Source organism: Doryrhamphus excisus, linkage group LG19, assembly GCF_037039965.1.
Source record: "Doryrhamphus excisus strain RoL-2023G ecotype Guam linkage group LG19, RoL_Dexc_Guam_v1.1, whole genome shotgun sequence".
Classification (NCBI taxonomy): Eukaryota; Metazoa; Chordata; class Actinopteri; order Syngnathiformes; family Syngnathidae; genus Doryrhamphus; species Doryrhamphus excisus.
The window spans coordinates 13018390-13032447 of NC_136375.1; the positions used below are offsets into that span (position 1 = coordinate 13018390).

The 14058-nt window shown below is 45.1% G+C and overlaps 2 protein-coding genes across 3 annotated transcripts; both read left to right on the forward strand.

Annotated features, from left to right (window-relative positions):
* Positions 1-204: 204 nt before the first annotated feature.
* On the forward strand, positions 205-8132 carry sel1l (SEL1L adaptor subunit of SYVN1 ubiquitin ligase). The gene is made up of 21 exons (XM_058057465.2): positions 205-731; positions 866-903; positions 1006-1204; positions 1592-1759; positions 1844-1949; positions 2305-2467; positions 3217-3270; positions 3676-3735; positions 3819-3900; positions 3978-4132; positions 4302-4358; positions 4706-4774; positions 4895-4972; positions 5056-5118; positions 5685-5772; positions 5864-6012; positions 6315-6480; positions 6571-6645; positions 6708-6880; positions 6944-7072; positions 7160-8132. The coding sequence occupies exons 1-21, from the start codon at positions 641-643 to the stop codon at positions 7394-7396; spliced, it is 2400 nt and encodes a 799-aa protein (XP_057913448.2). The 5' UTR covers positions 205-640; the 3' UTR covers positions 7397-8132.
* A 135-nt stretch (positions 8133-8267) lies between these two features.
* On the forward strand, positions 8268-13968 carry LOC131107434 (phospholipase B1, membrane-associated). 2 transcript variants are annotated; one of them, XM_058057469.2, is made up of 16 exons: positions 8268-8393; positions 8475-8539; positions 9614-9704; positions 9788-9846; positions 9983-10050; positions 10676-10719; positions 10802-10922; positions 11038-11089; positions 11163-11243; positions 11329-11394; positions 12184-12275; positions 12396-12477; positions 12553-12654; positions 12731-12829; positions 12906-12977; positions 13614-13968. In XM_058057469.2, exons 1-16 carry the CDS (start codon positions 8336-8338, stop codon positions 13752-13754), a joined length of 1293 nt encoding a protein of 430 aa, XP_057913452.2. In that variant the 5' UTR covers positions 8268-8335; the 3' UTR covers positions 13755-13968. The 2 variants fall into 2 exon arrangements, with proteins under 2 accessions (XP_057913452.2, XP_057913453.2); XM_058057470.2 differs by having other exon boundaries at positions 12734-12829.
* The last annotated feature ends 90 nt before the right edge of the window (positions 13969-14058 follow it).

Sequence of the window (14058 nt, forward strand, 5' to 3'; positions counted from 1 at the left end):
TAAGGTTTGACGTCTTAAAGATACTATTACAATGTATATTTGTTTCTATAATAAGTATCACCCTTGTTAATAAATTAATAAATCACTATCGTGTATTTGTATAAAGGACCCACCCATCTGCTCGAAATATATTTGTGTACGTACCCGATTGGTTTACAAATCCCCGTCTCATCCTGATTGGCCCACATCCCGTGCAACGATAGGTCGAATTCCAGGAACCGGAAGTGCCGACCTGTTGTAGTAAGGGCTTAATGGCTAAGTAATACAATATCTCTTCACCGACACGTCTGTTTGTTTGTGTTGTAGCTGCTCGTCGTCAAACGTAGCTGTTTACAAGCATGACGAAGTAGCCGGCTAACTATTTAAACACAATTTGTGTTGCAATTTGAGCTATTTTATACGTGTTTGTAGGACTAATGTCATAGCACCCTGTTAGCTAAACGTCATTCCTGCTAGTGCTGGACTCGTTAGCATCTTTTTTACGGCTACTACGGTCGATGGCACACAGGAGTAGCTTTAAATAACACTACTAATTGAGAGGAGGTTGTTTATTTAAAGCAACATCTCGTGGCTGAATGCGTGGCAGCAGTAGAGACTGGAGCAACAGCTAGCAGCTTGGGAGCTAGTCGCCGCACCAGCAATGGCTTCTTTAAAAGGAGGTTTAAACATTGCGAGAGCCTTTTATATCTGCACACTTCTACTAGTGGTCGTGACCAGTGGAGTAACGGCTGGTAAGTGCATCAATCCACACTTTGACTGGGTTTGCTGGAGCTTGAACATCAAGCTGGCAGTTGTTGGGCGTCCAGCAACACTTTGCTTTACTACAGTCAAGCTAACAGGTCAGTGACTTGTTGGTTGTTTCCAGATGAGGAGCAAAACGGGAATGAAAGCCCAGAGCTAAAGGTAAGCTTATACTGTATAATCATCACTTTTTATTTAGCAAAACAACTATGTAAAAATGTGCGTGCTTCCTGTGCATCCATTTCCCTTCTATACTGTCTGCAGCCCTACCATGATCCAGAATCGGAGGAGGATGACGCTCACTTGGCCTCAAGAATTGCAGCAGGTGCATCTATCACCTCCGTGTCTGTGACAGAAGACGGAGACAAAGAGGAAAGCAAGCAGCATGGTGGAGATGGTGTGAAGGCAGAAGAGAAGGAAGACCTGCCGGAACAGCGTGTCTCTTTAGACAGACCTAAAGAAGGCAAGGACTCAAAAGAATGAGTATACAGTAGAGTGCATGAGAAGTTGTAGCCCAATAACTATAGTGTAACTAATATGAAAGTCTAAATAATGCCCACAATTTTGTTGTCTCGCTCCCCTGAGAAATGATAAGCACCGTGCCACCTGTGTTGCCTTTTGGTCCGCCCCTGTGTCACGCTTTAGTACCTCTACCAAGCAAGCTACAGTAGAACCTTGGTTAGCGTCACTCATTTGTTTCAGAAGATCTGACTCTTAACCAAAATAGACCTTAAAGGAAAACTGTACACATCTGCAATCCTTATGTGTGACAGGAAAACACTCTTTAATATGTGTTTTAAAGATATAAATGTATGATGGATGAACATGTTTTCTTTTTTTATTGTTAAAGTTCCTGTGGTGAACGGCGGTACAGCCAATGGAGAAACCTGCATGTTCCCCTTCGTCTTCCAAGGCAAAGAGTACGCCGACTGCACCACCAACGGCCGAGGGGACGGTCGACTGTGGTGTTCCACCACCTACGACTACGACCAGGACAAGAAGTGGGGGTTCTGTGAGAGTAAGCGTTTAACTCTGCACCTCCTCCGCTGACACATTTTGCCGTTTCCCTCATGGTTTTTGCTGCCGTTGTCGTTTCTTCCAGCTGAGGAACAGGCACAGCAGAGACTGCAGGCGGAGGAAGCTGAGGATCAGTACCAGACGGTCCTGCGCATGCTCAACACCACCACCAAGCGGAGCTGGAAGAAGGAGTGAGTGCCCCAAAGTATCAAAAGATAAAAGTGATGCAGATATTACAGGGCTGTCTTGTCAAATTGTAGGAGAAAGGGGCGCGTTTTTGATCCAAATACCTTTTTTTTCCCCCCAATACAAACTTCTTGTAAGATTGCAGAATGTTCAGCATTCAATCTGGGGATAGCAGCCCCAATGATCATTTTAAGTGTGCTTTTTTATCACCCAACATCAATCAGTGTGCTCTGTCTGCTCCTTTTATATCCCAGTTTGTCACAGCGACGTCTTTTTGCGTGTGTTTTTTATTGCCATACAACTTGGGTGTCTGTGCACGTCTTAGCAGTCTGAGGTAATCTTCAACTTGTGCTTGCCCAGTCTGTACGACAAGCTGCTGAAAGTGGCGGACAAAGGTCACCAGAAGGCCATGGAGAAGGTGGCGTACGCCATGCTCTTTGGAGACTACATGAGCCAGAACATCAGCAGAGCCAGGGAGATGTTTGACAAGCTGGCCACCGAGGGTTCCCCCAAAGCGCAGATGGTACCCAGTCCTACGTCACATCACTGCTATTTGTTCACGTTCATCTCGTTCCTATTATTCCTCGTAAAGTGTTGCTTAGAAAAGGAAAAAAAATGATTTAATTTGTATTTGTTTATAAGAGTAATGGACTAAATCAGGGGTGTCCAAAGCGTGTGCGGCCCGCAGCTGTTTATTTAATGGCTCATGGCACATTTTAAACAGGAAGTCAAAAAACACTAAAGGGGGAAGCAGTCCAAATATTAGGTGACTATAGTTTTCTAATGTTGACAGTCGTGATTTTCCAAAACTAATATGAAGAAAAACTGTATTTAGAAGCTAAAGTTTAAATATTAAAGGGAAAAAAGGATGCTTTTTAAAGTATTTTAAATTACAAAAATTAAATCAAACTTCAAGTCATAATATCGGTGGAAGTAGGGGAAAAAAAAGTGAAAATGGAACAATGACCAAAGAATTGCTATGTAAGCAGAAAAAAACAACACAAGCTTGCGATGCAGGCTACTTTTTTGTTTTTTTTCCTCAGTTTAGAAAAACTCTGAAAGTGGCCCCTCATCCTTTCATATTTTAGCATGCGGCCCTCTGTGGAAAACACTTAAACAACCCAATACGAAAGAATAATAACTGTGGGGAAAAAGTATTGAATAATTCTTTAGGGTAGAAATGAACATTCAGCTATATTGCTAATAAAATGAGCATAATAAAATGTCAATGATATAAAATTAGCTTTTGCCTTGTTTTATTTTCCTTTACAGGCACTTGGATTTCTGTACGCTGCAGGACTTGGCGTCAACTCCAGTCAGGCAAAGGTATTTTTAAGAATTGTGGGTGTTGGAAGTAAAGTATTTGTGCTGATGTTATTGTGGACAAAAATGTGCACGTCCAAAGCATTACCATTAGTCAGTAGAACATCAAAGGGATCAAAGCTTGTTTCTCTTCATTTTTGCTCATATTGTAGTATTTGGAGCTAGTTTCTCTGCAGTTGTGCTATTTACTGTATTTACAGTGAAATGTATTTTTAGCGTATTTTTATACTTGAGAGAATTTGGTGCTTTTTCTGCAAGGGAATCCAAAGAGGGACAGAAATGCGGCATTGAAGGCATCGTCAGAAGGGGGTATATTTGCTTTGTAGCTGGGAATTGCTATGATGGGCTGTCACGTGTGAATGTTGCAGCATTGCAGAGAGATCAATTTGAATGCTTCATCTTCTGCAGGCCCTGGTTTACTACACCTTTGGTGCCCTGGGAGGAAATCTGATTGCGCATATGATTCTGGTGAGTTCTCCCAACTGAGGGAAGCAACGACATGATGGCATGAATATAAATGTATGTATGTATGTGTTTCTTCCTTTTCTAAGGGCTACAGATACTGGGGGGGAGTGGGTGTTCCGCAGAGCTGTGAGTCTGCGCTCACACACTACAGGCTGGTGGCCAATCAGGGTAAGACCATCTCGTATTAGATCAGTCATAAGGGCCCCCCAGCCCCCACATAACCTGCTCCCCCTCACCTGCCACAGTGGCCAGTGACGTGTCCTTGATGGGAGGCACAGCCGTGCAGAAGATTAGGCTTCTCGACGAGCTGGAGAACCCAGGATCTGCGAGTGGAATGCTGGAGGAGGATCTGATCCAGTACTACCAGTTTCTGGCTGAGAAGGGGGATGTGCAGGCTCAGGTATGAATGTACTACAGTGGAGGTATACTAGACACAGAAATAACACAAATACTCTGGTCTAGGGGCAACATTTGCATTTAAAACACCAAATACTGTCATCATGTCATTTATTCTTTAGAGGCTCCATTGCAGATATGATCTAAAGCCGTGTGTTTGTCACCCTCCTTAGGTGGGACTAGGTCAGCTCCACCTGCACGGAGGACGTGGCGTAGAACAAAACCACCAGGTATCTTGTAGCCTGGAGATGACTTTAGATATGGGCATCCCTCCTCTATCGTGGTTTATGGGTTCCAGATTCACTTCATTCTCTATGCTGTTCAATACTCATTAGTGTTGTTTGGGTGGGTGTGCTGGAGCCTATCCCAGCTGACTTGGGGTGAAAGGCTGGGTACGTCCTGGACTGGTTGCCAGCCACTGGCAGGGCACGTATAGACAATCGACCTTTCACACTCTCATTCATGCAGTTATTTTTTTCTAAACAACCACACATTGGAAGTGCGATATAGCAAGGGATGACTGTAAACTGCTCTATGCTAATATGTCTGAATAATGTCTGGCTTTGTTGTCCACCAGAGGGCGTATGACTACTTCAACCAAGCTGCAAATGCAGGAAATACACACGCTATGGCTTTCCTCGGCAAGGTGAGTACTGTACTGTCCTCCTTCTCCCAGCCTGATATGGGTAATAGTGCCACCAACATGACTGGTGGGATTGTTGTCTGCTGCTGTTGGACTTTTTTGGTGTCTGTCTTTGTCCCGCAGATGTACTCTGAAGGCAGCGAGTTCCTGCCTCAGAACAACGAGACAGCCCTGCAGTACTTTAAGAAGGCTTCAGACTTGGTGAGACTTTTTTTTTTTGCAGTCAGCATGTGCTCTTTTTTTTTTTTTATTTCCTGACAGTTTTGTTTCCGTGCGTCCTGCAGGGAAACCCAGTGGGACAGAGCGGCCTGGGCATGGCCTACTTGTACGGAAGAGGCGTCTCAGTGGTATGACATCATAAACATGAACCTGTTGCCCATCATCCACTGTCCTTATGTGAGACATGAACATGTCTTTTCTCTCTGTGCTTTTGTAAAGATATAAAAACTGGCCAAAAAAGGCAGTTAATTAATGCTATTTAGCCTACAAAGCCTGCTAATAAAACACCTCCAACAGGGTTTATCTTTTTTGATCAATGCTGTGAGTGTAATACTAACAACGTTTTTAGTGGAACTTCCTTCTTGGATGCCATGATTTCACACAGCGGTGAGGCGTCACTACACCAGTAACGTAGTTCTTGGGCGTAACCATGTTAATAACAGTAATTACACTAATGTCCCTGTAGCTTGGTTAACATGCGTCTCACATTATGTAAATGAAGCCCTTTTTGGAGGTTGTTTTGGCATATGTGTTGTCCCATTATGTACCTCCTTTTAACTTTTTATATTGTTAGAACACACAGAAAAGATCAATGTGTTCATTCCTCGCATCAGGATTGTAGATGGTGGGCAAAACCCCTTTAAAAAATAGCTGTATGTGAACTAATCAGATAATATACACAATTTGTGTTAAGAACTACGAGCTGGCCCTGAAATACTTCCAGAAGGCGGCAGAGCAGGGCTGGGTGGACGGACAGCTGCAGCTGGGCACCATGTACTACAGTAAGTCACGTGACCTCTTCTCCTTCCCTGGACGCTTGTATGCGATCCTTCTTCATCCACAAAAGTTCTTTGTTTCTTTGGTACCCGACAGATGGCATCGGCGTAAAGCGCGACTACAAGCAGGCTCTGAAGTTCTTCAACCTGGCCTCGCAGGCGGGCCACATCCTGGCCTTCTACAATCTGGCCCAGATGCACGCCACCGGTACCGGCGTCATGCGCTCGTGTCACACGGCAGTAGAGGTGAGGAGCCGCGTATTGCACCCACTGACACATGCAGAACTTGCGTGTTTGCTGCCATTTTCTCCCATCATTAGAAACCCATTTTTACCAAAAAAAGCTGTAAAATGAGGCTTCATGGTCCTAATTTTGATGAGTATACCTTAAATATTAATGACAAAGTGCATATACAATTGCATATTTATTATTTACATGAATTAGTATTCGTCCTTTCCCCATGTCTTCAACTACAATAAGTGGGTTTTTTTTTGCTGCTCACTAACAGGCAGAATTGCGACCAAATGAACCGATTGTCTTTTTTGCAGCTCTTCAAGAATGTGTGCGAGCGTGGCCGCTGGTCCGACCGCCTGCTGTCGGCGTACAGCAGCTTCAAGGATGGCGACAGCGATGCGGCGCTGGTCCAGTACTTGCTGCTGGCCGAGCAGGGCTATGAGGTGGCTCAGAGCAACGTGGCCTTCATCCTGGACCAGAGTAGGAGAACTTTCATTCAAGTTTCATTGAGTTTGTTTTTAATTTTGCCATCTGTTTTTTTTTTTTTTTTTCTGAATTGTTCAACCAAAGGGGGTGCAAAGATATTCAATGAGAACGAGACCTATCCTCGGGCTCTGCTTCACTGGACCAGAGCTGCTGCTCAAGGTGCCTTCATGCGTCTTCCTCCTCTATCATTCACTAGTCATCAATCTAAACAATCAATCTAGGTTACACCGTGGCCAGGATAAAACTGGGGGACTACCACTTCTATGGTTTCGGCACCGACGTGGACTACGAGACGGCCGTCATCCACTACAGGCTGGCATCAGAGCAGCAGAACAGCGCCCAGGCCATGTTCAACCTAGGCTACATGCATGAGAAGGGCCTGGGTATCAAAAAGGTGTGTGATTCTTCCGGGTTTCCACCATGAAACCAGACAATAAACGCCATTTGTGTCCTCCAGGACATCCACCTGGCCAAGCGCTTCTACGACTTGGCAGCAGAAGCCAGTCCTGATGCACAGGTGCCAGTTTTCTTGGCTCTGTGCAAGCTGGGCCTGATCTACACGCTGCAGTACCTGCAAGACCTTAACGTGAGTCCTCAACACTGATGGAAGCCATTCATGTCATTCAAGTGTAAAAATAAGATTGTGACACCACCATCTGTGCTTGCTCGTTAGCTGCGTGAGCTCGTCTCTCAGGTGGACCTGGACCAGCTTTTGGGCCCCGAGTGGGACCTCTACCTCATGACGGTCATCGCCCTCCTGCTGGGCACGGTCATCGCCTACCGACAGCGTCAGCACCAGATCATCATGCCCCCTCGGCCCCAGGCCCCGCCTCCTCCTCCCAGACCCCCGCAAGAGCCGCCCCAAGCCGAGGAGGCAGCAGGCCGTCCCGAGGAAGAGGAACAGCAGTGAGAAGAAGCCCCGAAGTTGAGTAAAACCTGGACAGACGCTCCCCCTGGAGAAGCTTGTGCTTGCCTGCTCCAAAAGACCCAAAATGGCCGCTGACGTGTTCAGTGTTGCCAGTGTGTGGGGCCCCCAAACACAGATTTGGGACTGACTCGGGATGCGGCATCCCGCGTTTTCACCTCGGAGACACCCCTGAGCTTTTTGACGGATGGATCAAAGACGCTTTGGACTCATCAGCAACTTTTGATGTGCAATTTATTTTCTCATTCCTGCTTCCTTTTGAGGTTTTTGCTGCATCTTGGGGGGGAAATTATTTCTTTTCAATCTTACCATGGAAAAAAAAATGTTTGCATGTTTTTTCTTTGCAGATGTTGATTTTAGACATGTTGGGTTCCGTGTTTAAACTTTAATTTATAGAAAAGCTGGACTGGATCTTCCAGCTTCTTTTTTGATGGATAATTTCACTTAATTTCACACGGAAGAATGTCGATGAATGTTTGGAAATGTCTTTTTGTTTCCACACCTTGATCTGTTTAGAGTTTCCGCCCCCTTCCCGCACACGTTCAGTCATTCAGTATGACCCCGACATCCAATCTGGGGGGGTACAAGTCAACCAAAACATCATGTCACTTTTAGTTATCCTGCATGAAAACATCACATCCGCACATCAAAATCAAACACTGGTCATTTTAACACATTATTATAAGTTAATAAATGATAGGAGAATATTAAAAATAGTCTTTTTTTCCTGCCTTATTATATTTTGTTTAATGATTGATTTGTGTCTGAAGTAGTTACTGTTTTATTTGGCTCCTATTGGACCAGCCGGCCTGCCAGTCATCCCTTGTGGGCGGGGCCTGACTAAGTGTTAAAAAAAAGCCAGGATGCATTGTGCTTTTTTGCTGCAGGGGTGCCCCACTCATATTTGGCCGGTGCACACTTACTATGGGGTGGCTTTGCATCGCCCTGGCAACGTGCGTGCTGGTGTTGCGCTGTGTGAAAGGTAAAAGTGCTGGAACATTTTGTATTGTCTGAAGCTAAATGGAAAGTATGGCATATCATGCGTGTTAATCATCTTTATTAGGCAACGACTGGTGGTGGAAGTATGAAGAAGGGATACGACAATACAGCAAGGAGGCCCTCACCAAGGTATGTTTGACCTTTTAACACCGCATTTAGGCTTTTGGATGGTTATTGGTAAAGCTCACCAACATGGATAACTTTCTAGTGAGGGCCATGGAGTGTGAAATGAAAGCATGTGACTGATATTTTCTAAACCAACACATGAACAACAGATAGTAAACTGTTTGCCCCCTTGCTTATTATTTTTTTTGCATATTTGTCACACTTGAATGTTTCATATTGTCAAACAAATGCAAATATTAGCCATTCCATTCCAGTCTCCGCCGCTTATCCGGGCCCGGGTCGCGGGGGCAGCATCTTGCGTACATTTTTTACATTTCTTTTCAATCTTATCCTGAAAACGGGGGTCAGAAGTCTCAGTAGGGAAGCCCAGACTTCCCGATACCTGCTCACTTCCTGCAGTAATTATAACAAATATTAGTCAATGATAACACAACTGAACATTAAATGCTGTTTTTAAATAATACATTTTATTAAGTCCAAAGCTACATGACCCTGTGTGGAAAAAGTGATTGGCCTTTCCCCTGTCAAAACTTTGTATTGACATCATTCTAAAGCGTTAGGACTCTAGCCAACCACAGTGAGAGCCATTATCCACAAACAGTGGTGAACTTTCACATGGGTGGCCCTGAGAGAGCAGCCACGACTCATCCAAGAGGTCACAAAAGACCCCACAACAACATCCAAAGAGTCAGTGGTCAGTGTTCAGTCTCCACCAAAGGTGTTCATGACTAATGGTTAGATTTGTTTGATGATAAAACATGAAAAAAAAGAAATCAGGACTTTTTCCACACTACTGCACACGAAAATGTTATAGTTTAAGAAAAAGCTACATCTCTGCTTTGTGATATACAGGAGCCTATTAGTATCAGCTTCCATCTTTGCTGTTTTCATTGTCCATATGAACCAATGAGCATCTGTCTTCTGATGATGAAACATTGAAGACGTGTATAGTGGGATGCCTTACAAATCATTTTAAACCCAGCCCACAGGCAGCGCCACTAAAGTCATCTACAGTCATGAAACTTCATCTAACAACAAATAAAGATGGCTGCCCTTTTCGCTGTTGTTTTTTTCAAGGAGTTTCCAGAGAAAACTCGTCCAATCAGCTTCAAGCATCCAGTCTTCCAGTGTCCGGATATGAGCCCCTCTACTTCAGCCCCCTCCTCAGGTGTGTGGCTGTCTCACCCCCCCCCCCCCCCCCCCACACAACTCACACCTCATCAATGCTAGCGTGGTCATCTTTCTTCACAGTGGAGCTGGTGAAGGCGGCTGATATCAAAGTCATCGCCGCTCTGGGAGATTCTCTCACAGTACGTGTCGCTTTTACTTCCTCCTTTGTCTTCTGGTTGCAAGAAGGTATTCATTGAATGATGGCTTCCGTTCGTTGTGTTTTTTCCAGAAAGGTGTTCCGTTTTTCCATGTTGCTTTTTTTTTTCCTCTTTTCAGACGGCCATCGGTGCCAACGCCACCACCGTCCTCGGGATTCCTATCGAGTTTCGCCACGTTTCCTGGAGGTAAAGGACTTATAGCATGTTAGCTTCATTGGCCACTCCAAATTGTGAATGTGAGTGTGAATGGTTGTTTGTCTATATGTGCCTTGTGATTGGCTGGCCACCAGTTCAGGGTGTACCCCGCCTCTCACCCTGGACAGCTGGGATAGGCTCCAGCACCCCCACCCTAGAAGATAAGTGGTATAGAAAATGAATGGATATTTTGTTAATATTTACTGTATTATTTTTAATATTATTGCTCAAATTTTGTATTGTTCACAAATATGTGTAATTTATGTTTTAATATTTTTATTAATTTGTACAGATTTTGTAGAAAAAATATTTGTTTTTAGTAATATGTTTTAATATTTAAAATATTTTGTTACTAATATTTTGTAGCAATATTTTATATAAAATATTGTCATTATATTGTAGTAATTTCTGTCTTAATTTTAATATTGTTATAGCTAATAGTTTGTTTCATACACATTTTTTTAAATGTAAAACTTTTTGTGCTTTATGTTATAGCTAGTTATAATATAGATAGTATTAGCTATAATTTTTTCAATGTCGGCTTCCTATTGGATCGTGCAGGTGTACCTAATGAACTGTCTCTTGATGCGGTCTAAATTGTCATTTTGTGTCCCAGCATCGGCGGCTACGGCTCGTACGAGGACGTGATCACTTTACCCAGTAGGTTTGCTGTCCCCGGGAACCTCACTTCCTGCTTCCTTCCCGCCAGTTGCTCACTTCCTGTGTGTGTGTCGTGTGTCAGACATCATCAAACTCTTCAATCCCAACCTGCTGGGCGCCGCTCGGGGGAAGACGGTCCACGGCATGGAGGCCCACCTCAGCCAGACGGGCCTCAACCTGGCTGTGACGGGGCATAACACCTTGTAAGGTCGTCTGCTGTTGTTCTGTCGTCATGGCAACTGCCTCACATACCACTTCGCCTTATTGCATTCCATACGCCGCAAATAAGGTGAGATATTCATCTTTTTCTTTCATCAGCAACCTCCCCAGCCAGACCAGACATTTGATTGACACCCTCAGAGGCTACGAGGTTGGTCTCCAAGCAAGAAGATGTGCCATCGTAAGGCCGCAGGTTCCTCACCCTTGCTTTTATCTTCCTCCAGGGTTTGAACTTTGAGCAGGACTGGAAGCTTCTAACCATCCTCATGGGCATGAACGACATCTGCGACTACTGCAAAGACAAGGTGGTGCTGCTCTCATTCTATGAAAACATATCCTCATCACCATGACCTCATATGATTCTCTTGAAACCGCTCGTGATCCTCACAGGCTCTCTTCTCGGCGGAGAACTTCATTCACTACATGACCGTCTCCTTGGAAATGCTGATGAATGAGGTCGGGGAGGATGAACTCATTCAAATGTTTAACCACCAAGAATGTATATTTTGCACTGCTGGATCTTAGAGAGGTTCTAAGCAGAAACCAAACAGAACAAGAAGAAATGGGAGTCAGACATTTATTGTCATTTATTGCCTTCAAGTGAAATAGAAATAAAATGCTGAAAAAAAGGAGAAAGTAATGAGTAGCTCCACCAATGGTCTGGGCGTGCTAGATGATGGGAAGACGCAGGATGCTCCAAAAGAGTCCTTGCAGATCGCTCCCCACATAGCTCACTGCCGTTTCACACCCCTGCACAACCTGAAGCTCCGTTGTTCCATTGAAGGATCGTAATGGCGCCCTCTCCACAGTGCCAACATCTCAGGTGGGATCTCCTTGTCAGTAACGATGGAAGCCATCAGGACCGTCATGTTCGATGCTCTCCTGCTAATTCCAAATGAGAAATGTTGTGGCCTTGAAGAAGACGAGACCTTTTGAAGACACATTTTGTTTTAAAAATCCTTCCCCTGCAGATGCCATCTGATGGTTGTCGGACTGCACTCGGCACCAGTAGCAACCTTCATTTGGGCCGAGGATGGTCCCGCTTCCCACCGCGTTCAAAGAGAGAAAGCTCTTGCTCCTGTTTTTGCATTTTGAAGCTCTACCTGGAAGCTCCTTGAGATCCAGCAGTGCAACATGTCTGTTCTTCAAATGTTCCAAGTAGTCTGAAGATTTGGATCAGGCGTGTATATAATGTGTATATATGCACCATTTTCCTCTAGAATTGTCTTGTTTGTGCACCTTCAGGTTCCTCGTATGATCGTGAACGTGGTGCAGATCCTTCCCATGCAGACTCTCCGGGAGGTGCACAAGCCCACGCCGGGCTGCCTTCTCCAGCGGTGAGTTTTGCAGCGACAAACCTCCAGAAGAATCCTTCTTATCATATCTGACCACTACGGTATGTAAAGGGTCTCTACTTTGCTAAGCGCTGATGGTGACGTTCCCATGATGTTCTCCAGCTCTTTCTGCTCGTGTCTGATCGAACCCGTGGGTCGCTCGGCTGAGCTGCGTGAGCTGGTGGAGGTCAATCTGGAGTTCCAGGTACAGCTTGCCTCGTGCCATCATTCGCTCTCGTTTTGGGTGACACTCCATTTTGGATGGGCTTGCCGTCCTCAGAGAAGACTGGAGGCCATGCTGCGCGGCGACCGCTTCTTCAGGGAGGACTTTGCCGTGGTTCTGCAGCCGTTTTTAAAACACGCCGACCCTCCTCGCCTCCCGGTACAGCACAGCACAGCACGTCACACCGCAGGGGGTTCCTCCTGTCTTCCAATCTTCTCCTTTTTCTTTCTCCCAGCAGAGCGGCAAGATCGACATGACCTTCTTCACCCACGACTGCTTCCACTTCACCATCAAAGGTCACGAAGAGCTAGCCAAAGGACTGTGGAACAACATGGTCCGCCGCACAAATCCACTTTCACTTTCACCTTCGCTTAGCAGCCTCGTCTACTAGCCGTGTCGTTATTTCTCAGTTTCAGCCTGAGGGAGACAAGACGGTCGTGAGCAGTTTCTCTGACCCCATCAGCCTCGTCTGTCCACCCGTGGTGAGGCTTTCTTCTTGTATGCACTTGGCCGTCACAGCATCAATACGTGGGTGGATGGAATGGGCAAATATTCAATATACCGCTAGATATTTTCTATATGAAAATCTATGGTTAGTTGATATACCGCCTTTATCAAATCAACTGAAATATAATAATAAGCCATATTTTTGGCTTTGACATTCTACGGGTATTTACTTCTAATATTCAGTGGTTGAAGCTGCACGGTGGTCAAGTGGTTAGCGTGTAGACCTCACAGCTAGGAGACCCGAGTTCAATTCCACCTTTGGCCATCTCTGTGTGGAGTTTCCTCCCACATTCCGAAAACATGCTAGGTCAATTGGCAACTCCAAATTGTCCATAGGTATGAATGTGACTGTGAATGGTTGTTTGTCTATATGTGCCCTGTGATTGGCTGGCCACCAGTCCAGGGTGTACCCCGCCTCTCGCCCGAAGACAGCTGGGATAGGCTCCAGCAAACAGAAGAAAGATGTTACATTTACAGCTTGCTAGCTAGTCTTTTGTCAAATACGATTCCAAATGAGGAGGGCCCACAAACGGTTGCAGGGTGCGTTCAGGTAAGCTCGGATATAAGAGTGTGATGATTTTTAGGAATAATTATTTTTATCCCGTTCGTAGGAGCATCCGTACATCTTCACCCGGCCCGCCTCGGCCCAGCCCGGACTTCACTGCGGACGAGACGCTCCATCGCTGGCGGTCGCCTCCTCGCTGCTATGGCTCCTCGTGGCGTCATCGTCGGGGCGTCTTGGTTTGTTGTAGCTCAGCAGAGCAGGTGACCACGCCCACCGAGGCTTTATTAGCTGTCTCGGGAAGACGTACCGTAAGTGTTGGCTATCAGGAAGTGTGTCAATAATCTATCAATAATGAGCTACACTCCACGGGATGGACATTTCAGCAATAATTTTCATCTCTTTTTAATTTCTGTCTGTTTCTTGTTTTTACCTTGGAAAAACAAATATATTTATAAAACTTTATTTGGACTTTTTCAATACAAAATATGGCCATTATGGCTCTTAAAGCAGTTATTTTCTGTCCGGGGACAGAAATACTATCAAGAAAGTGA

Excerpts from the sequence above, each read along its gene's own strand:
- sel1l (XM_058057465.2), top strand. The coding sequence starts at position 641 with ATGGCTTCTTTAAAAGGAGGTTTAAACATTGCGAGAGCCTTTTATATC. Across the intron at positions 4,133-4,301 it reads AGGGGGATGTGCAGGCTCAG|GTGGGACTAGGTCAGCTCCA; the intron begins GTATGAATGTAC and ends CACCCTCCTTAG. Across the intron at positions 6,013-6,314 it reads CGTGTCACACGGCAGTAGAG|CTCTTCAAGAATGTGTGCGA; the intron begins GTGAGGAGCCGC and ends TCTTTTTTGCAG.
- LOC131107434 (XM_058057469.2), top strand. The coding sequence starts at position 8,336 with ATGGGGTGGCTTTGCATCGCCCTGGCAACGTGCGTGCTGGTGTTGCGC. Across the intron at positions 9,705-9,787 it reads TACTTCAGCCCCCTCCTCAG|TGGAGCTGGTGAAGGCGGCT; the intron begins GTGTGTGGCTGT and ends CTTTCTTCACAG. Across the intron at positions 10,720-10,801 it reads GGACGTGATCACTTTACCCA|ACATCATCAAACTCTTCAAT; the intron begins GTAGGTTTGCTG and ends GTCGTGTGTCAG.